A 21,088-nucleotide genomic window follows, 5' to 3' on the forward strand; every position below is an offset into this window, starting at 1 on the left:
CCCGGGCGGAGCGGGGGGGGGGCAAAACACCGGGGGTTGCGATAAGTTGCCGGACACGAAAAAAGACAAAAAGGAAAAAAAAAAAAAAAAAAGAAAAGGTAGATGCTGCCTCTATACTAGTGGGGGAGGGGACCATAAGAGAATAAACTCTGTACTAGTGGGGGAGGGGACCATGAGAGAATAAAATAGCCCCTCAGAGAGCAAGGGAGGTTTGTTGCAAAGTAAGGGGGAGGGAGTGGTGTGGTAATAGATGGCAAGTGTGAAATTCAGTGTAGGAAATGTAATTACAGAAAAGATAATAAAACTTAGGAATTTGGGAAAAACAATGTCAGTGAGCTTATACACTTTTCCTGGATATGAAACCATCTCCCCACCTCCTCAGTACGAAACCTGACATTTAACATGTTATTGTTTTATTGCAAGTCAAGGAGGGTCATGCAGGTGTTTGACTTTTTTTAATTCATTTCTTTTTTCTTTTAGCCTTTGAAATTGAGGAGGCTTTTCAGAATGAGTCGTCCAGTTAAGTATTTCTTCTGAGTGCTCAGTTTTGGACCATTCTGGCTCATGTTCTGCATTTTCCCTTTTCTCTGCAGAATTCTATTCGACACAACCTGTCATTGCACAGTCGATTCATGCGGGTCCAGAATGAGGGGACTGGCAAGAGCTCTTGGTGGATCATCAACCCTGATGGGGGGAAGAGTGGGAAGGCACCCCGACGACGGGCTGTCTCCATGGACAACAGCAACAAGTATACCAAGAGCCGGGGCCGCGCAACCAAGAAGAAGGCAGCCTTGCAGACAGCCCCAGAGTCAGCTGATGACAGTCCTTCCCAGCTGTCAAAGTGGCCTGGCAGCCCCACGTCACGCAGCAGTGATGAGCTGGATGCGTGGACGGACTTTCGTTCGCGTACAAATTCCAATGCCAGCACAGTCAGTGGCCGTCTGTCACCCATCCTGGCAAGCACAGAGTTGGATGATGTCCAGGACGACGATGCACCGCTCTCCCCCATGCTCTACAGCAGCTCAGCCAGCCTGTCGCCCTCAGTCAGCAAGCCATGCACCGTGGAGCTGCCACGGCTGACCGACATGGCAGGCACCATGAATCTGAATGATGGGCTGGCTGACAACCTCATGGACGACTTGCTGGATAACATCACCCTCCCATCGTCCCAGCCTTCGCCCACTGCGGGGCTCATGCAGCGGAGCTCTAGCTTCCCGTACACCACCAAGGGCTCTGGTCTGGGCTCTCCAACCAGCTCCTTTAACAGCACAGTGTTTGGACCCTCATCTCTGAACTCCCTGCGCCAGTCTCCCATGCAGACTATCCAAGAGAATAAGCCAGCCACCTTCTCTTCCATGTCACACTATGGCAACCAGACACTCCAGGACCTGCTTACTTCAGACTCACTCAGCCACAGCGATGTCATGATGACCCAGTCGGACCCCTTGATGTCTCAGGCCAGCACTGCTGTGTCTGCCCAGAACTCCCGCCGGAACGTGATGCTTCGCAGTGACCCAATGATGTCCTTTGCTGCCCAGCCTAATCAGGGGAGTTTGGTCAATCAGAACTTGCTCCACCACCAGCACCAAACCCAGGGAGCTCTCGGTGGCAGCCGTGCCTTGTCAAATTCTGTCAGCAACATGGGCTTGAGTGACTCCAGCAGCCTTGGGTCAGCCAAACACCAGCAGCAGTCTCCTGTCAGCCAGTCTATGCAAACCCTCTCGGACTCTCTCTCAGGCTCCTCCTTGTACTCAACTAGTGCAAACCTTCCTGTCATGGGCCATGAGAAGTTCCCCAGCGACTTGGACCTGGACATGTTCAATGGGAGCTTGGAATGTGACATGGAGTCCATTATCCGTAGTGAACTCATGGATGCTGATGGGTTGGATTTTAACTTTGATTCCCTTATCTCTACACAGAACGTTGTTGGTTTGAACGTGGGGAACTTCACTGGTGCTAAGCAAGCCTCATCTCAGAGCTGGGTGCCAGGCTGAAGGATCACTGAGGAAAGGGGAAGTGGGCAAAGCAGGTCAGTGCCCAATGCTGTGCATACAAATAACAAGTCGGGGATGATGGGGGAGCAACAGAAGCCTTTTTCTCTTTACTTTGAACTTTGCTCCACATTGAGAGCCATGGAGCAGCGGTACCCAGTAATGTCGCTCCCAGCCAGTTCATCTCAAAGTTGTACCTGCAAACCAAATAGGGCTGTCAGTTACCTCTCCCCATAGTTTGGTGACAGTTCAGAAATTTTACTGCCAGTAAAAAGAACACACACACATTCAGAGAGTTCATTCTTCTTTGTATCCTGTCATTCTTGCTGACCTGTGACACAGGTCCCCCTACTTGATGGATGAATGGAGGGGAATAGAGAGAAGGGGAGGAAGGGGAAGCTTAGGTCATACTTCAAGATTAAGAACCCCAGCCAAAGGATTTCCTTAGAGAGACTCTCAGGTCCAGTGCTGCCTTTGTCAGTCTTTGGTGTTACAGTGTCCTTTTTTTCCAGTAAAGTAACTATTTACAGGTACTTCTCCTTAAACTGTAGAATGTGCATTTCTGGACTGAGTATTTCCACCAGAAGCAAGATCTGTTAGATTATTCTTCACTGTAATACTAAGCATCTTTATTAGTTAGCACTCAGGATCTACACATATTAAAAAAAAAAAGAATTAAGCTGAAAACACAAGTTTTTATATGAGAGAGCTCCTTGTTCTCCAACTTATAAATGATGTCAGGTTTCAAACATTGTGAGATGGCTTATGAGTGATGACAGAGATTTTTTTATTAAATTGTGGTATTTTAGTGCTGTTGGAACCAGAAAGATCAGGCAGTGAGTGTGATTTGGCAAGGAAAACATTTGATTAGAATCAGGAGTTAAGGGTTCAGTCCCACTTCCACCACTTTCCAGCTACCATTGTGGGTGTGTTGTTTAGTATGAGTCTCAATTTACAGTTTTATAAAATGAGGATAATAGCCTGTTAACTTCACATGGTTATTGTAAGAATTAAATGAACTAAAGTACACAAAAGTGCTTTAAAAACTACACTGAGCTGAAATATGTACAGTGCAATTAGGTATACTGACATGAGCAAGCAGGGAGTCCAGAGAGGTTAAGTAGTTTACGCAGGGTCACACAGCTGGAATCCATATTTCTTAAACGGCTTGAACCACAGTAGCTCCTAAGTTTCTCTAGATGGTAAAAAAATGGGAAATGCTCTGAACCAGAGCCACAATAGCAGATAATAGACAAGTTTGCCTTGAAACTCTCTCCTCAAGAAGTAAGATGAACACTGGGATCTTCTGCCAATGGGTTTGCACCCCAGACACCCCCCTGTAATGGGCTCTGTTCTGTGCCTCAGCTCCTTTCTGTCTCAGCAAGCTGCTTGCACCCTTCAAGTAATGTGAAAGAGAAATGGAATTCAAAGCCAAAAAACTTGAGCCTTGAGCCTTGTTTAACTCTCTGCCATGGTGAAGGAATTACAAGGGTCTCCTATGGTGAGCTCCCTCCAGCTCATGGATAGATGTAGAAAGGAGAATGTCAAGAGGGTTGTAATGCTAAAGCTTCTCAGCCTTCCCAGGCATACACAGACCCCTAATGGAACTCAGACGTCTGTTTTCTGTTATTTAATAGCCCTTGAGATGGTAAAAAAGACTGTAATGGAAGCTAATTAGGGTGACAGTACTTCCATGACAGCCAGTTCAGTGTAATATCAGAACTGAGACTGGTGGAGATTTGACTTTAGAAATTTAGATTATTTTGCTTTTAGAAGAATAAATCGTTTGTCTTCCTTTAAGAAACAAGTTTTAATTTGAGTGTAATTGTAAGGAGGCCACTTTCTAGTTTGTTGGAAAGAATGAGTTTAGAAGGAAATGTACTATCAATTTTTGTCGAGTTTCTCAAGTGTAGTTTTGTTTCCCTTTTAGTTGAATAGCAGACCTTTCTTGTGTATATGTAATTCTCAAAGATTGTACAAAAATCTTTGAAAGGAGATTTAAATAAGTTACTACCTTGGGGATAATGCATTTCCTTATTATACTCTAATGGAACCGTAGGGTCATCTTTTCCTCAGAACATTTTGGGGGAGTTTATTTTTCAGTTAAAGATAAAGAGTCACCAAATTTTCCCAGAAGCTCTGTGGTCGTACCGAAGGGAAGTAGCATCCTAAGGACAGTGGGGAGCTGTGACGGAGTCTGGTTTCTGGGTTTAGAATTTCCATTTTGCCTTGGAATGAATTGTTCCTCTAAACAGCCAGGAGCATATGTGGCCTGAAGTGTATTTTTTACTTAACTTGTGGTTGTCACTATTGAAGACTCTCCTAAATTCACACAATAGGCTTGAGGTCAGAATCTCACATCTCACTTCTCTCAAATTAAGTGCCTCAGCTTCCCACAAGTTGGAAATGACTTTCTTGGTTTGGCTATTTTTAAGTATTTCTCTGGACTAACTGCTTGGCTTACTAGTAGAATGTCACATGGCCCTGCACCAGAGCCTCTCTGTGTCGTTAACAGAGCAGTTCTGTCCAGTTGACAACCAGTCTTGCTGGTAGTTGTAGTAAGATGCCTCTCTGGAGGGCTGGGTGTTTCACACATGTCTTTCATTTTAGACCATGTGTAAAATCCTTTGACCTATGGGTCAGTCTGGAAAAGAAGAAATAGCCATACCATTTTATAAGTGCCAGCTACTGGAGTATGAATGGGACTGTCTTCTCTCAGGTGCTCATAAAGCTTGCACCTGCACATACAGAGATAGTCATGAGCTGGGGTGGTGTCTGCAAGCCCAAGCCTCCAGCAGCCCTTTTGAATTTGACCCTTGTGTCCTCTCAGTGGGCAAGCAGTTGCAGTCTCATTCTAGTTTTGATGTCAAAAGATTCCTAAATACACAAGCTCTTTCATTCATCTTTATCTTTTGGCATTTGGAGACCCATTAGGGACCAGCCGAGTATTTAGTTTTGTGTTTAAAGTACTTTATGATAAGGATTGGAAAACATCCACCAGGAAAAGCCTACTTGGAGAGGGGAGGGGTAGTTCTCTTCCTGTTTCTGCCACTGGTCACAATCACTAATGAATCTCTTAGAGGTATTAGGATTCTCATCTGTCAAAAGACAGAATCGTAGAGTTTTAAAGGTGCAAAGTATGTATAATTTTAAACTTGGAACCTAACATTATGTCTGTGAAATGGCCCTGGTGAGGTGATATGTGATGATATGGAACGACAAAGAAATAGTGGTATACTCAGGTGGAGACAGCAGGCTCAAGTGTTGGAAGCCATTTAAAATTTATATGTTAACTGCTTTCCAAAAGGAGTAAATCTTGGATGTTTATTTGACTTATGTTTGAATGCTGTGATTGTATTATGTCTTTAAAATTTATGTTGGGGTATAGGACTAATTCTAACCAAATACAGGTAACATAGGCTATCTATGCCATGTTTTTTCTTGATGTAAGTATTTCTGTTTTAGGGAATATAATGAGTGGTAAATATGAATCTGTTATGTATTGCATGGAGAATGCATTCTGTTATTTGCACTTGTGACTGTTACAGTACATCAGTCTGAGGAATTCTTCATCTGCAGGAATCTTTATTCTTACCTTTTTGAAAAGCTCTAAGTCTGAACTGTCATTCATGGAGAGAATTACTGTCAGGATCTTTTTAGTGTTGATGACAGTAAAGCAAAATTGATACAGCCACAAAAGGGGGTTTTCTTTGCAGAGGCTGGTGTACTCCCTATATATGTTATTTTTCCTTGGAAAGCAGTAACATCCAGCTCTTCCTGGGCCTGTTGGATTTATAATGTACCTGTGCTTACTTCTGGCCAGCCTGCTAAGCATGGGGACAGAGCCTGAGTAGCTCCTGCTTCAAGCAGTTGCATTTATAATGGGCTTTCTGAAAGGTCTCTTTTGGTCATAGAGCTTATGTGGAACATAGATAAATGAGGCAGAAACCACCAGAATTAATACTTGTAGTTCTTAGAAACTTTAAGCTCCCATTAAATGCTTCTTTTTAGAGTGTTCATAATGCTCAGCAGTCAGCATCTTGTAAATGTTTTCTATGACTAGAGTCTTCCCCCAGGGCTCACAGACTTACCTTTTTACATGGAGATAGGAGAAAGGGGCTTGTTGGGATCTACTTCTATGCCATCACTGGAGAGATTGCCTGCCAGAGGTCCTCCTTGGCTCTGGGGCAGGTGGGAGGATGTTTGCTGACTGCGTTCTCTTCCCCGGTTTGGAGACACATGTTTATTAGATTTTCCTTACAAGATGGAGGTTCTCCACCTCACTTTGCTTATTTGTAAAATGGGGTTAAAATTAAAATTTATCTTGCAGAGTTCTTGTAAGCAAGAGATACCACCCACTTCACCCTGGTTTTGTTGTGTTCGTTTGATTTCAAAGCATTGCTTTCCCCCATCAACCAAGTTGTTTTGAAGTTTAAGGTTTCAGAAACTAAAATGAATTAAATACTTGTTTTACAAATTAGTATTTAGAAGTCCTATAGGTCATTGTTTCTCAAAATGTTTCCTAGAATACAAGATCCTCAAGATATTCATGGGTGTGAAGTAGGAAATGGATTCATTGGTCAAATAAGTTTAGGAAATGCCACGTTTAATGGAGAAATTGGGTATTTCCAGCAGGACTTCTCAGAGCCTTAAAAGTTAAATATACATCAACTTCTTGGGTAGGCTATGTTATGCATTGTTTCCTAAATTTATTTGATATCTTGAATCAAATCCTTTTTCTTCAAGAAACTATAGGACCAGCATTCCAAGGAACCCCATTGAAAAGTCCTGCCATAGAGTGTGGCTGAAAGGTCTTTAGCTCCCTTGAGGACTATGGATCTTTTGCCCTATTCCTCCCCATTCTTGCTGAGTGTTTTGTATACCATTGTCAGATATCAAGTGTTTCTTAGCCATGGAGTGGGTTCTACCCAAGGATGAGCCAGCTCCCTGGCAAAGTGGTAGACCCTGTGTTGGTAAACATGCTCAAGAAACGCATGAATTCATTAAGCAAAGCTCATGTATTGAGTGCCGGCTAGACACAGGGAAAAGAGGTGAATAAAATAGGGTCTTCCCCCTCAAGGAGTGTATGGACTGGTTGAGAAAGTGGTGGCAGTGATTGTGACCATATGTCAGAGTAAAAGTCTCCTTTACATGCAAGGCTGGAGCAAAGGCCCCATGTGGTGTGGCGACCTTACGTGCCTGGTTTTTTGGGACAACCCTACTTTCATGGGTTCTATTCCTTTATCACATTTGTCTTTGGGGGATAAAAATGCAGACCCTGCTACTCAAGAGCTCCATATTAATAGACCAGAGAGTTCAGGCTGAGTCCAGATGCTGGTTTCTTTTAAAAACCCCGCATGTCACTTGCTTGAGTTCATGTTTGATTTCTAGAGCTGGTTAGTTCATCACAGTTGGACATGAGCCAGCCTCCCACTTCAGCACACTATCCCTGGGGCTCTGCTCTAAGAGGAGCCGTGGGTTTAAAAAAAAAAAGAAAAACCTTCTCTGTAGCCCACTATGAGTTAAACAAGGTCCTATGGTATCGCAGAGGAGCTGTGGGAGTTGTAGAAGGCTGCCATTTTCGTGGAAGTCATTGTCACTCAGTCTCAGTTTGTTTATCTGTAAAATGGGGTTAAAACTAAAACTTACCTTGCAGAGCTCTTGTAAGTACTAGCTCTAATATAAGCTAATGTCTTTTGGCACCTTTTTAAAAACGTGTTTAATGTTTATTGTGATTTAAAATGGCTCCAGAGGTTAATACAGAGTATAGGAAGCAGCCAAGCCAGTCTTACACTAGTGGCAGAAAGAGTGACTACTTTCCTCAATAAACTAGAAACAACCAAGTTTCTTTTCATTAAAAAGGTATAGCAATTGCCTGTTGTGTGAAACCTTTGGTTTCTGGAGTTGATGTCCCTTAGAAGTCCTGCCTACCAATTTGGGGGTACCCATTAGAGAGGCTGTTTTTTCCCACCAACAAAGGGAACTACTGCCACAGTTGGCATGAGGAGATTTGTATGTGGTACCCAGAGTGTTCCATTGGCATCCTTAAAGGATTGCCTGAGAAGTCCTCGCTTGTCTGGCTTCCGCTATCTTTAGGGTGGGTACCTGTCAGTATCGCCCGGGGCCGGTAGCCAGTCACTGAGGGAAAAGCCTCACCCTGCCCCTTTTCATGCTGCCTCGCCTGAGCCTCTCATGTTGTGGAAAGGGAACCTAGAAATCTGACCTTTGCCTTTCATCCCAGCCACTCAGACACATAGAGTTGTTCCAGTCCCTCCTAGGGCTTTCCTGGGAGCAGGAAGACTGCCGCAGAACAGCATGATGCCGGCAGCTGTGTGGCCTTCGGTCTCGCAAAAGCTGGTGGTTTACTTCTTTTTGACAAATGTGACACAATTTGGGGTTCAGAAAATATAGTCACTGTACCTTTAAGATCTCTTTCAAGTCTAAGTTGGTAAAAACCCAAAGAAAATAGACTATTCTTCTCTAAATGCTTTCTTCCTAAAGCAGCAGCAGCCAAACCTGGGACTGCCATTCTGTAAAGAGCCACTGGGCACTGGGTTGCAGGTGTTTGGTTTTTTTTTCCTCTCCCAGTAATAGATGTGGACCGTACTCTGTAATTGTAGGTTTTCTTTTCTTATTTTTTTTTCTTATAACCTCTTTTTTGCTAAAATCCATGATATTCACTTATTTTAGGATGGTAATCACTTAGTCATGAAGTCTCAGAGGGTAATTCTATTGTTTCTGAAGGATAAAATTTCAATTGCCAGTCTTGATTTGATTGAAGGTTTGCATGTTGGTATGTCTTCTCTCTCTCCCTTTCCTCTCCTCTCCTTCTCCCTCTCTTTTTCTCTGATGAAAGAAGTCTGGGCTGTAAGATTTTTTTTAAAAAAAGAAAGTATTCATGTCTGTGTGGAATATTTGATTTGATTCCTCAGGGGAAATCAGTGGCCAGAAAAAGAAGGTTAGAGCTACGGTGCACGTGCATGCCAAGCAGTGAGATGAGGGCCACACAAATGTGGATTGACCCCATTCCTGGAATCTGCACACCTGGCCAGACTAACTTCAGGACAATCCTTTTTCTTTCTCAGTCTTGGAGCCACCCTAGAGTGACTCCTTTAAGTTCCCTCTTGGTTTCTGTCCTCTGTTTGCACCGGTGTAATGGTTGCTTCTTGGCCATCATCTGTGTCACGTGTAGGTCCTGGTCATACCTTATGGATGGATGAGTGTTTTGGACTATTTGTGAAACTCAAAGTTCAATTTCAGAATCACTTGGGAAAATTAGATTGTCTCTGCAAACCTTATATATCTAAAGCAGTAAAAGAGGAATTTGGAGACCCCTTTCTTCTGTACCTGGTAGCTGAACCCTTAGATGGACTTTTGATTACACTTACACTTCTTCTGCGCACCCTCAAGTGATCTAGAGCACCCCAGCCTGCACGCACTCATCATTCATCCCCTCACCCCTACCACACACACCCCAGTAAATGCAGTGAAGAGTCATGCAGGATAGGGTCACACCCAGCAAACATCAACATTGTGATATGCAGGTCATGGTTGATGGCTCTAAGCAATTCCTCCTGGACTACAGTTCCCTTTTGTTTTTAAATGGTGAGTCACTTTATTAGTGACAGCAAGTTGACACTTAGAATAGTAAGACTTAATTTGGGGGCTGGTGATAAAGGATGTATATGGGCAGAAAAGATGGGAGAAGGTAAATTCTTGAGAATTAGTTGAATGTAAAAATTTTGTGCCTTATATTGATTTCATCTTATAAGAAATAGATTTAGAAACTTAATAATCAGAAACCATCTTCCCCCCAAAACATTACAAATCCTGGGTCTTGCCCCACAAGCGATAAATTCTGCCTGGACTCAGATAAGACTAATTCTTGGCAAATGTGAACAGGTCATGGAAGCAGTAGCAATGAAAGGATGCTGGCTATTCAAACTGGCAGAGAGGAAGAGAGGGCTCTTCCAGCAGCATGGTTCATTTGTTTATTCAGCCAGCATTTACCATGTGCCTATTTTGTACTTTCAACTTTCCAGGCTACTTAGGACAGGAAGAAAACATTGTTTCTCTCTCTGGAATATATGCTGCTTGAGGGCAAATACCATATCTAAGACAGCACTATATGGTGTTCCATTAAGCATTTGATTCAAAGATTTCGCTCTGCTTTCAAGAAGTTCAACATATTGGGAGCTCAAAGTCTGTGAAAAAGTAGCCATTCCAGGCACTATGGTTAGGTGTCAGGTGAGTGGCATAGGAGTTCAGCAGAGGGCAGCCTAGGGAAAATGGGGCTGGAGGAGCTGGCTGAATGTATTAGTGAGTCACAGAGGTGGGGAGAAGAGCCATCCAGGCAGTGTTACTGACCCTGACCCATCAGACAAGCAGAGGCTTTGTTCCTAGCAGTAGCAGCAGAGACACAGGATGAGGATGGTGGAACTTGGTCTCACAAGTCTTTTCCAGCTAAGATTTTTGGATATTATAATTAAGGTTAAATAACCATGAGTTCAGAGAGGATCCAACTGCCCCTTAAAGGCTTTTTGCCTTAAAAATGGTTTTTTAAATGAACATAATCCAAAACTTTACCACTTACTCTATGTAGTTTGAAAATCTAAGAATCTTAAGAAAATAAGATCTCTCTGCAACTTTGCTGTTGACAGTAAAGCTATACCTACCATACTTCTACCATGTCAGTCTCCATAGTCAACTCTGGATGCACAATATTAGTTAACATAATCCTTGCCCCAGTGTAAAGGCAGATAGGACATTCTTAACCTAAACTTATTTTAGTCATCAGTAGTCCCTAAAGTTTAAGCAACTTTGTAGGTGCCTCTCTGCAAGTGCTCCCAGCTCTTTGTTCCTCAGCTGTGAAGTGCTGGGGTAGGATGGCCGCTTCTCTCCTCGTTTTTCCCTTGGGTCTTATCAGCACAGCATACAGGCTGGCTGGAAGGGCAGACCAGGCTAGGTCCAGGCTTTGAAGTGTCCTGGAGGTAAAGGCTCTTGAGGGGCCTGTCACCAGCCTTCACAAACAGGCTGCGTCTTGACACCTTGAAAAAGCCTAGGAATTACTGGACGGTAGCACAAAGCAGTACTCACACAAGTCAAGCTTTTCTTTTACACAAACTAAACTTTTTATTTTTTTATTTTTTAATTTTTTTAAGTAGTGTGTATAGTTGAGTACCTTTCCAGTATCATCCTGAGCATCACCTTTGCTATTAAAAGTTTCTCATCTAAGCTTTCCTATAACATCTTTACCTTCTCAATAAGTATTTACATGCCAAGTAGAAGGTACCAGAGCCCTTGGGCTGGGTTTCCTGGAAATTTGGCTTTCCTTGAGGGATGCTCCTCAACTGAATACAAATCTGGCCTCCAGCCTGGCTAAAACTTACATACATGTTCTGTTTCCCTCATAAACTGTTCAGTGCCTAAAATGGCAAGTTGACAGCATTTGCCAACATGGATTTTTACAGGCTGCACCTCCCACTTCCTCCTTTCTGACAAACCTGGAGGAAGGCACTGTTTGGCCAGCATGGCAGGTGAGGGCTGGATTTCCATCAGTCAGGCCTCTGCCATCCATGACCATCAGGCTGGTTTTCACGAACTTCTCTAAGTCCTCTTCATCACCTGTACCAACCCAGAAGACATTTAAAAATGACGAAATTAAGCCAGTGTGTTGTGCCCGTTTGCATGTTTTCCTGAGGCACGTGATGTTTTGCCTGTGAAGGTGAACTCCAAGGGAACTGCTGCCATTTTGGTTCTCCAAAATTAGATGTGACTGCCTACCCCAGGACCTGCAGAGATGGTTTTCTCCCCCCTTGGGATAACACCAACTACAAAAGCCTTGAAGGATGCTTCAGGTGACCGTGGCTCATGCCAAATTGGATGTCCCTTAAGTCCTTCTGGGAGTGAAACAGAGATGGGGGCTGGCAGGTTTCTTTGCTCGTACTTGGTGGAAACATTCCAACTCTGAAACCCATACCTGTTCTCTGAACTCCATGTGAGGCTTCCTGGTGGAATGAGTGAACATCAATTCCTTCTCTATCCTAAATGTTTCATATTTAGTCCCCAGCCTGCCCCCCAGGGATTACAAGTTTGGCTTAAATTATTTTTATTTTTAAACAGTAAGGAAAGTGTTCCATTTTAATTTTTTTTTTCATGCAGCATTTCTTCTGAACATCTTTTAGTTGTAGGTCAGAAAACAGTTGATAACTTTCTTAGATTTGTGGGTATGACAGTTTCATCCTGCTCTCTTTTTTCCTTTCATGTCATATTTAGTCTTGGGATCTTGTTCCTTTCTTTTCTGCCAGGAAGATAAAAACGCTACTGAAAAGTTCAAAATTTACACAGTGGAATTAAGTTGTGGGAAGATAGTAGTAGGAACATTTACGTTTTATTCCCAGATTAAAGTTGATTGGGGTTGTTATGTTTTGTGTAGTTTTTGGAGGCATTTCCCTTTCTTAGAACATCATGTGAGTTAGTGGTGATAATTAGGCAGAAACTTGTCTTCCCTACAGATGCCAAGATTATAGAGGGACTTGCTCTCACCAGAGACCAGATGACAGCATCTATGGATATTTTTAGAATGAGCCTCATCATTTATTTGGTCTCTCCATTTCATTTTCTTTGCATCAACAGTCTGATTTCAAACTTATTTATTGGGCAGGGAGGGAGAAGAGAGTATCTTCTCCCTATTAATAAAAGTCACTGATGGGGGCCGGCCCCATGGCTCACTTGGGTGAGTGTGGTGCTGTTAGCGCTGAGGCCGCGGGTTCGGATCCTATATAGGGATGGCCAGTGCGCTCACTGGCTGAGCACGGTGCGGACGACACCAAGCCGAGGGTTGCGATCCCCTTACCAGTCCAAAAAAAAAAAAAAAAAGTCACTGATGGAACAGGACAATATTTTAAAATGTATTGTTAATTGGCATATTGCCTGGTAAGTGTGAAGTGACAGCTGTAATTTCATCAGCTATATGCTTCCTTTTTCCTTCTAAAAATTATGCTTAATCTGGGCCGGCCCGGTGGCGCACTGCTACAGTGTGCCGCTTGGGAAGCGCAGCGGTGCTCCCGCGTAAACCTTGCGGTGAACTAAAATGTCATGCTTTAAACAATGTAAGAATGATATGAGTTTCCTTAAAACCCATGAAACTTGTACGCCAGCTAAGTATCCTTGAATCCCTCGCTGAGTAGCTGGTTTCATCATTTAATGTGCTCCGTCTACTCTTGCTGTCCATGGTTGAGTCAGATAAATGTGTAAACACTGAGCTACAAAAGAGCCATTAAAAGTCTAAGATGGATTAGTCGTTGCTTTCCTTATGATTATTTTTATTACCCTGGTCTTCTTTTTTTTTTTTTTTTTAAAGATGACCGGTAAGGGGATCTTAATCCTTGACTTGGTGTTGTCAGCACCACGCTCAGCCAGTGAGCAGCCGGTCATCCCTATATGGGATCCGAACCCGTGGCCTTGGTGTTATCAGCACCACACTCTCCCGAGTGAGCCACGGGCCAGCCCTACCCTGGTCTTTATCATGAATGGTGATTCTGGTGTTCCTCTTAGAAGGATGCTTGTATTTATGTGATTCTTTTATGTTTTCACAATATTTTACAATCAGTTTTCCTTCTATCACAGAGATAAGTAGTTGCCTTTCTGTTCTGTGGAGTGGGAGTTTCTACATTAAATTTGTCCTCTGTAAGAGCTGCCTCTAGGTCTGGGCCTGGGCTTCTGCCGACTCAGCCTACAGGTACAGAGGCAGTTTCCTGAGCAGGCGTCCCTTAGAGGGCCTTGCCTGGGAGACCTTGGAGGAAGTTCCAGGACATAGTGTCACAGGTGGCCCCAGCCCCATTCTGCAGAAAGGGAAAGAGTGATGATTAGTGCATCTCCTTTTTAATGATGAAGTTCCCTGAAGATTCTGGGCCTTTTGTTGAGGGAATGGGTTTTTGGCCTGGAAATTGTTGTTGGTTGTTGCTTTAGACTGCCCCATGTGGGCCCCCTGCCCCTGGTTTCAGGGCTGATGGCCTGTTCTACTTAGCATGATGGCATGGTGGGGGTTTATGGGTACCCTGTGTCTCCTTCCCTCCTATGTCGGCCCAGTCCCAGCATTAGAGCAAGCTGCATGTGCTGCCTCTGTACTTGGGGAATGAAGTGTGTCACCTTCCCATTATGCACTGGTTTCCGTGGCTGAATAATTAACACCAAAGGGAACTGGGGGAGGGGGTCCGAATTAGGTAATACTTTACAACTTCTCCCATGGCACTTAACAGTAAGTCAGGATCAGGACTTGGGGACCATAGTCCCCTGATGACTAATTGCATAGTGATGTTAGATTGTGGTTTATTAAGAGTTATTGTCAAAGAGAAAACCAAATCTCCTTCCAAAGGACTGTATCAGAGCCCCTGTCCATTCATGCTTCTGGGATCCAAATAGAGTAGCTAGACTAGCATTAGCTCTAGTAGGTAAAATTCCTCATAGATTCTGAGATCTGGTACGTACTTTAGCTTTTTCTCCCTCTGAAATCAGCAAGCCACTGTTTTATAGTTTAAGATAATATTACCTAGTAGCTTTACAAAGCAAAGAACACCCCCAAAAAGCATCAGCCAGGGTAACTAAATACTAGAGATAGGTGGGAAGAAGAAAAGACCTTCTTTTCCTGCTTTATTATCTCTGCCTCCAGTAAAACAACCTAAATTCTTCTATTTGGAGCTATAACAAGGGTAAATATGACCATGGATATGTAATATTATAAATACCAAGTCCTGTGTTTGCAAATATCAGTAGTGACGGATAAGATTGCCAGCAAAAACTGAGTCACAGAAGAGATTGAAGTCACAAGTATACTTGTGAAAATTGCGGATGAACGTATGGTACGTCCTCTAGAGGAAGGAGCAGCAGACGTTGTGATGCGTTCGTGTGTGTCAGCTTATTGGTACATTTTTCATTACTTACTCACCTTGTCTGGTGAGAAGATCATGAGTTTGTGTTGCTTCATTACCACTTTTTATATCCATTTCTTGTCCTAGAGCCACGTTTTTACTGCCATGACAGCCAACACTGTCCATGAACAAAAGATCTTGTCTTGAGGCCTGTCATATTATTTCCTTTAGTTATATCTCTATGAGTATGCTTTTAAAAAAATCCTCTAGCTTTTATGGGCTCAGTGGTCACATGAAGTCTGATAAGACTTGTGTAAATTCAGATGCTCTGAGAAGCTCTCCTTTGTGCTTTTCCATCAATGACTGTTGGAGGCAAAATAATAGTAATGTTAATTGTTAATGGGATGTGGGGGATTGTTTGGCTATAAGTGTGTGTCATATAAGTTTTTCTCTGCAAAATTTTAATATAAAAATCAGATTCTTAAGACAGCCCACTTAGGGGCCGGCCCGGTGGCACATGCTACAGTGCGCCACTTGGGAGCGTGGCGGCGCTCCCGTCGAGGGTTCGGATCCCACATACAGACCGGTTCCCGCTCACTGGCTGAGCGAGGTGCGGGTGCAGCACCGAGGTTTGTGATCCCGTTGCCGGTCCCGGTCCGGTACGGGTGCGACACTGAGGGTTGCAATCCGTTGCCGGACACGAAAAAAGACAAAAAAAAAAAAAAAAAAAAAAAAAAAAAAAAAAGACAGCCCACTTAGAGATGACTTACTCCTTTTATGGTAGGGCAAGTTAAGGCTACCCACACCCAGCAGTGCAGACTTATTAAGCTTTTGTAGAGAGTGGCCATTTCATCTCCCCTAGTATTGGGGTATTATTGGGAAAGATGGTAAACAAGCTGTTTGTCCACACAGCCAGTGGGAGAGAACCCGAGAAGTATAGCTGATGTTCTTAGGGTGACCAGCTTTCCTGGTTTTAGCATGAAAGTCCCATGTCCCAGGAAACTCCTCAGTCCCGAAGTTTAGCACTAAGCCCCATCTGTACCTTGGACATCCCTAACTTAAAAGGGCCCACTAAAGCACCAATAATCTGCCTTTCTTTTTTCATCTCCCAAAGCAAATGATGCCATTTCTTTTGAGCTTTTCAACTTTAGAGCATCTCGTGATAAGGACAAAATAAGAAATAAGGTAAGTAGTCTTCACGCTTTGTCCTCAGCTTTTCAGACCTTTGATGCTGGTTGTAGCCAAACAGTTTTACTGTACATGCCCTGGACTCTGAGGTGGGTGAATGAGGAGACTGAGGCTGATGAAGTGCGACCCCAAGGTGCCCACTGTTGCTATTTGAAGGCCCTTAATCTCTGGTTTTCTTTTCTCCTCTAGACCCTCAAACTGACACAAGACCTACAGAGAAAACCCTTTGCCAAATCTGCTCTCAGCAAGTGGACAGTGATACCGTTTACAGCTTAACACCTTTGTGAATCCCACGCCATTTTCCTAACCCAGCAGAGACTGTTAATGGCCCTTTACTCCGGGTGAAGCACTTACCCTTGAACAGAATTCTATAAAGTATGCAAAATCTTCCTTGTACGGGGTGACGAGCCACATGCCAGCGGAGGACCCTCAGCACCGCCCACCCTCGCTCAGAGCACACCTTGAGCCCCCCGTTGGCAATTCTGTGGTGTTTTAATATTGCGATGGTGTATGGGATGTTTTAAGTGTCGTTCTTGTGTTTGTTCTTCTTTGACTTTCTGAGTTTTTCACACGCATTAACTTGCAGTATTTTTCTGTTAAAATGTTAACCATCCTTCCCCTGGCAAATTTAAAAACAGAAGGAAAATGTACCAGTTACCATTCCGGCTTTGGGCATCACAAGCTCTTGAGCCCATGGCACTCCATCAGCTAACACATTACATAAACTATAGGGGGATTTCCTTTCTTCTTTTGTTTGGTAGAAAGTTATTCTTTTCTAAAAACTGAACAATGGCACAATTGTTTGCTTTGCGCACCCGTCCACAACTGAACCATGCATAGGCAAAGCGAGGGGAGCATGGCGTCTGACCCAGTGTGTTCTCAGTTTTGAGTCAGGGTGGTCTGTGGAAGAGACCCCAGCACCTGGTCTCCAGCTGCCAGGTCAGTAGGGCCTGGTCTCCTGTCAGTAGCTTCAGCTAATGTGGTAAACAGTGTTGGTCTGTTGGTTAGAAACTAGGGTCTTTTCAGGAAAGAAATCAGTTCAGCTCTCCACTCATTGCCAAATGCCACAAAAGGATTTAAAGAGAAAAGAAATGGGGGGAGAAGAGGAGTCCTGTTTTGCTTTGCAGGAGAAATGAACTTACAGGTGAGCATTAAGCTTGCAGTGAGAAATGTGTGAAGAGTACAGACTCAAGTCAATGCTAAGGAAGTTCTGACTTCACTGTTCTCTTAGATACACATCCTTTGATTATTTTCTACCTTGCTGTGTATAACCTGATCACTAGAAGTGTATGAGTGAGAGGCAATAGCATACAAACTAATTTTTTTTTAATAAGCTTAGCTTGTCATTGTACAAGTGATGCAATGGAAGTACAAGATTAGGGCAGTTTTTCTTTTCTTTCTTTCTTTCTTTTTTTTTTTTTTTTACTTTCCTGCTTCTGTGGATTTCATTTTGTTTTCAAAAAGTTATGGTGCTGTATAGGTGCTTTCTGTTCAACCTGGAAAGTGTGGTTATATTTGTTACCCTCTTTGGTAGACAGAATAGTTGGGAACACCTTTGGTACATATAAAACTGGTGTAGTGATGCTCTGATTAGCACAGCATATGCATACTTCTCCAAAGTGATATATGAAGACTCTTTTCTTTGCATAAAAAGCATTAGGCATATAAATGTATAAATATATTTTATCATGTACAGTACAAAAATGGAACCTTATGCATGGGCGTTAGGAATACAGGCTAGTATTTCAGCACAGACTTCCCTGCTTGAGTTCTTGCTGATGCTTGTACCGTGGCAGTGGGCACCAACACAGACGTGCCACCTGACCCCTGCACCCACTACTATCCACCAGGGGCCCCTTTGTATACCTTTGCTTTATAACTCCTCTGGGGTGACATTGGTGGTAATCACAGCTCCTTGCATAATGAGAGTTCCATTTGGTATTGTCACACGTCTCCTGCCTTGCTTGGGTTGTCATGTTTGAGCAATAGCCCTGTTGATTTCACCCTGCCTTTTACTGAATCTGTAAATTATTGTGCAATTGTGGTTATAGTAGACCTGTAGCATATCACCTTTTCTAAACTGCTACACGTTTATAATCTTCATTTTAAAAGTATGTATAATTTTTAAAAATATGTATTCTATTCATGTGGTCTGCTTGTCAGTGAGCCATACTTGCTTACTATGTTCCTTTATAATAATGCTAGCCACTTCTGTGATTCTTTAGTAGTCTGATGTACAAAAGAACTGTCCAGTATCAGTGAAAGAGGGCTGCCTTTCTGTCTCCCTAAGTGGTGCTGCCCTGGGTGGGGATGCATTGCAGAGGCATGGGAGCAGCTGGTTGGGAGCAGGGGGAAAGGGAGTACAGAGAGATCAGATACAAGGGAGAATCTGGACTGCTACCAGCATGAGAACCCTGAGACTTTCTCTCCTGAGTTCAAAGAAATAAGCAAACTAATGAAATAGCTCCTTGCCTTTGCAGTTTTATAGACCTTGGGAGCTACTTTGGCAGTGAGAAAGGCAACCCTCCAATGTTTCTCAACTTTAAAATGTTGAATTCCATTCAGACATGTGGGATCTCATTCTATTTTTCCTGATGTTTGTTGGATTTCAGGCAGAATGTCTTACAAAATGTCCTAGAACCAGATTATAATTTAATCTGAAACAGCTGAGGGAAGGACAGAGGTGGACAGGGCTGCCACAAAACAGATCAGGGATGGAGGGGAAATTTGTTTTCTTTTTAAAATAACTCAGACAGCATCTATGTGTAGAGTATTGTAGAGAGCTGAGACAAGGGCAAAGTCAAGTGCAGCATCATTGTCGTGAGACCTAGCAGCCCCAAGAGAAGGATTAGGCAAGAATCAAGTGGTTAGTCCAGTCCAAGATCATGGCATCCTGCCCTCAGCTGGCTGCCCACACAGAGACCAGGCTCCCTGAGACCCTGCTTTCAGGATGGACCAACTGTCAGCCACTGCGTCACCTTCTGAGTGTCATGGGTTCCTAACAGTAAGTTTTCTGATTTGGAGCATCTTAGCAGAATACCTAGTGGCCTCAGAGAGCCTGGCAGCTGTAACGTTTGAATCCTGATGAGAACTATCCAGGGCTACCCTCAGCCTCTAAATAAGCTGCTCTAGGGAGCCTTCTACTTTTTGATGGAAAACTAGAAGAGTACCTGATGTTGACAACATGACATGCACTCTTGGGCTCTGTTCTCTTCAGGACCCCAGAACCTGATACCTTTTACCAAAGCTAGAAAAGAGCTTTAGCACAGCCTTCATTGTCCCACCAGGTTCTGCATGGTGTGAGAGCTGCCCACCAGGTTCTGCATATCCCAAGAACTATGAATGAATTTGAGCTTGGTCTCCTCTATTGCATCCTCTGCAATAAAATGATTGCTGAAACGCATTGTTAAAAAAAAATTCAGAAGTTTGTCTTTCCTGTTAATGGGAGGATCACGTATACACAAGTGGTACAAGGCAGACTTGGTGTTTGTTTTTGGTGTTGAGTTTTAGCAGTGTGTGTGTTACTTCCCCGCCCCGAGGAGAGGACATCAGGACAGATACGCCCGTCTCAGGGTGTGATTTCAGGTGGCTTCCAAACTTGTACACAGTATAAGGATGGTAGGGACAGATTTTGCCTCTACTTAATGAACCCCACCTAAAGAATAAGGCACATTTGAATCTCTTGGAAAACACCATCAGGAGTAAAGCATTCAAAAAGCAAGTCCTCCATTCCACATGCTGGTGCCAAGGGCTGGCAAGGGGCAGTAGGAATGTTACCTTTTTTCTCTAAAAGCAAAAAGAAAACCCCGACAGCTCTGAACTCTGACTCTCTTTTTCTTACTGTAATTGGGGAACATCATATGATTAGACATAAGTTTTTTTTAATTAGACAAATTTTTTGTAGAAATGCAATCACTGGTAAAGAGGTACGAAAAAGGCAGCCTCTCCAGGAGACTGGGGGAGGCAGGGTACTATGAGGGGAAAGTAAAGTTCTTCTGGAATCATGTCTGTCAAACAAGATCTTAAAGCACATGCCCTAGTAACTAAAAAGAGTATATTACATTTGATCTAAATTTTAAGTGGGTAACATTATATGCAGTTTGAATGAATGGCATATTTTCCTTGTGTTAGTTTTATTTGTACGTATTTTTCTTTGATGAATGATTGGTTACAAGGCCTCTGCCACACTCCAGAAATACTTGTGCAGCTGCTTTAAAAACTGTCTGGTCACTTATTCCTCTAACATTATCTCATTGCCTGGCAATCAGTCTTCTCTTGTATACTTGTCCTAGCACATTATGTACACGGGAAATGTAAACAGATGTGAAAGAGGACCAGAAAAATTAGTTACTATTTAAAAAAAAAATGTATTGTGCATTTTGGCTTCACATGTTTAACTTTTTTTAGGAAAAAAAGTTGCATGAATGGAAAAAAAAATCTGTATACAGTATCTGTAAAACTGTCTTATCTGTTTCAATTTCTTGCTCATACCCCATACAAACTAGAATTAAATATGGTGCATGGCCATATTCAAACACCTAAGAATCAAGCAGTTCATACTTCGGTTTGAAACACCTCATCCTTTGTTTCATAGCGAACACTATCATATTACATTCTTACTGAGGATTTTGTCTAACCATATGTTGCCAGAATTAACTCTGCCGCCTTTCTTCTCAAGGATCAAAACCAGTTTGATTTGGGAATCTTTCCCTTTCCAAATGAAATAGAGATGCAGTACTTACTTTCCTTGGTGTTTGTAGATATTGCCTTGTGTATTCCATTTAAACCCGTAATCTAGTTTGTAAAAGAGATGCTGACGCATGTAAATAAAGCATCAATGACACTCTTACTCCAAGATGTCTTTTTGTTCTCCCTTCCCCTTTCTTTATCCTTAGGAATGAAATGGCTGAGTTTATCTCAAGGTCTTTCTGTGGAATTACTTCACAGGCTGGGAGAGGCACAAAGCTGAGAGACTCTATCATACCATCTCTAAACTAAACGAACCCAGTAAGCTTTTTCTCTGGCCCCCTGTTGACCTCC

The 21,088-nt window shown here is 43.0% G+C and overlaps 1 protein-coding gene across 1 annotated transcript in view; it reads left to right on the forward strand.

Moving 5' to 3' along the window:
* Window positions 1–17,143, forward strand: part of FOXO3 (forkhead box O3) — a 117,943-nt gene extending 100,800 nt beyond the window's left edge. Inside the window, exons 2-3 of the mRNA XM_008581064.1 lie at window positions 594–2,029; window positions 16,238–17,143. Of these exons, the coding sequence (XP_008579286.1) occupies window positions 594–1,994 (1,401 nt within the window). The 3' untranslated portion in view covers window positions 1,995–2,029; window positions 16,238–17,143. The remainder of the gene's footprint in view (window positions 1–593; window positions 2,030–16,237) is intronic.
* Window positions 17,144–21,088: the final 3,945 nt, after the last annotated feature.

Source organism: Galeopterus variegatus, unplaced genomic scaffold (assembly GCF_000696425.1).
Source record: "Galeopterus variegatus unplaced genomic scaffold, G_variegatus-3.0.2 Scaffold2247, whole genome shotgun sequence".
Taxonomy (NCBI): Eukaryota; Metazoa; Chordata; class Mammalia; order Dermoptera; family Cynocephalidae; genus Galeopterus; species Galeopterus variegatus.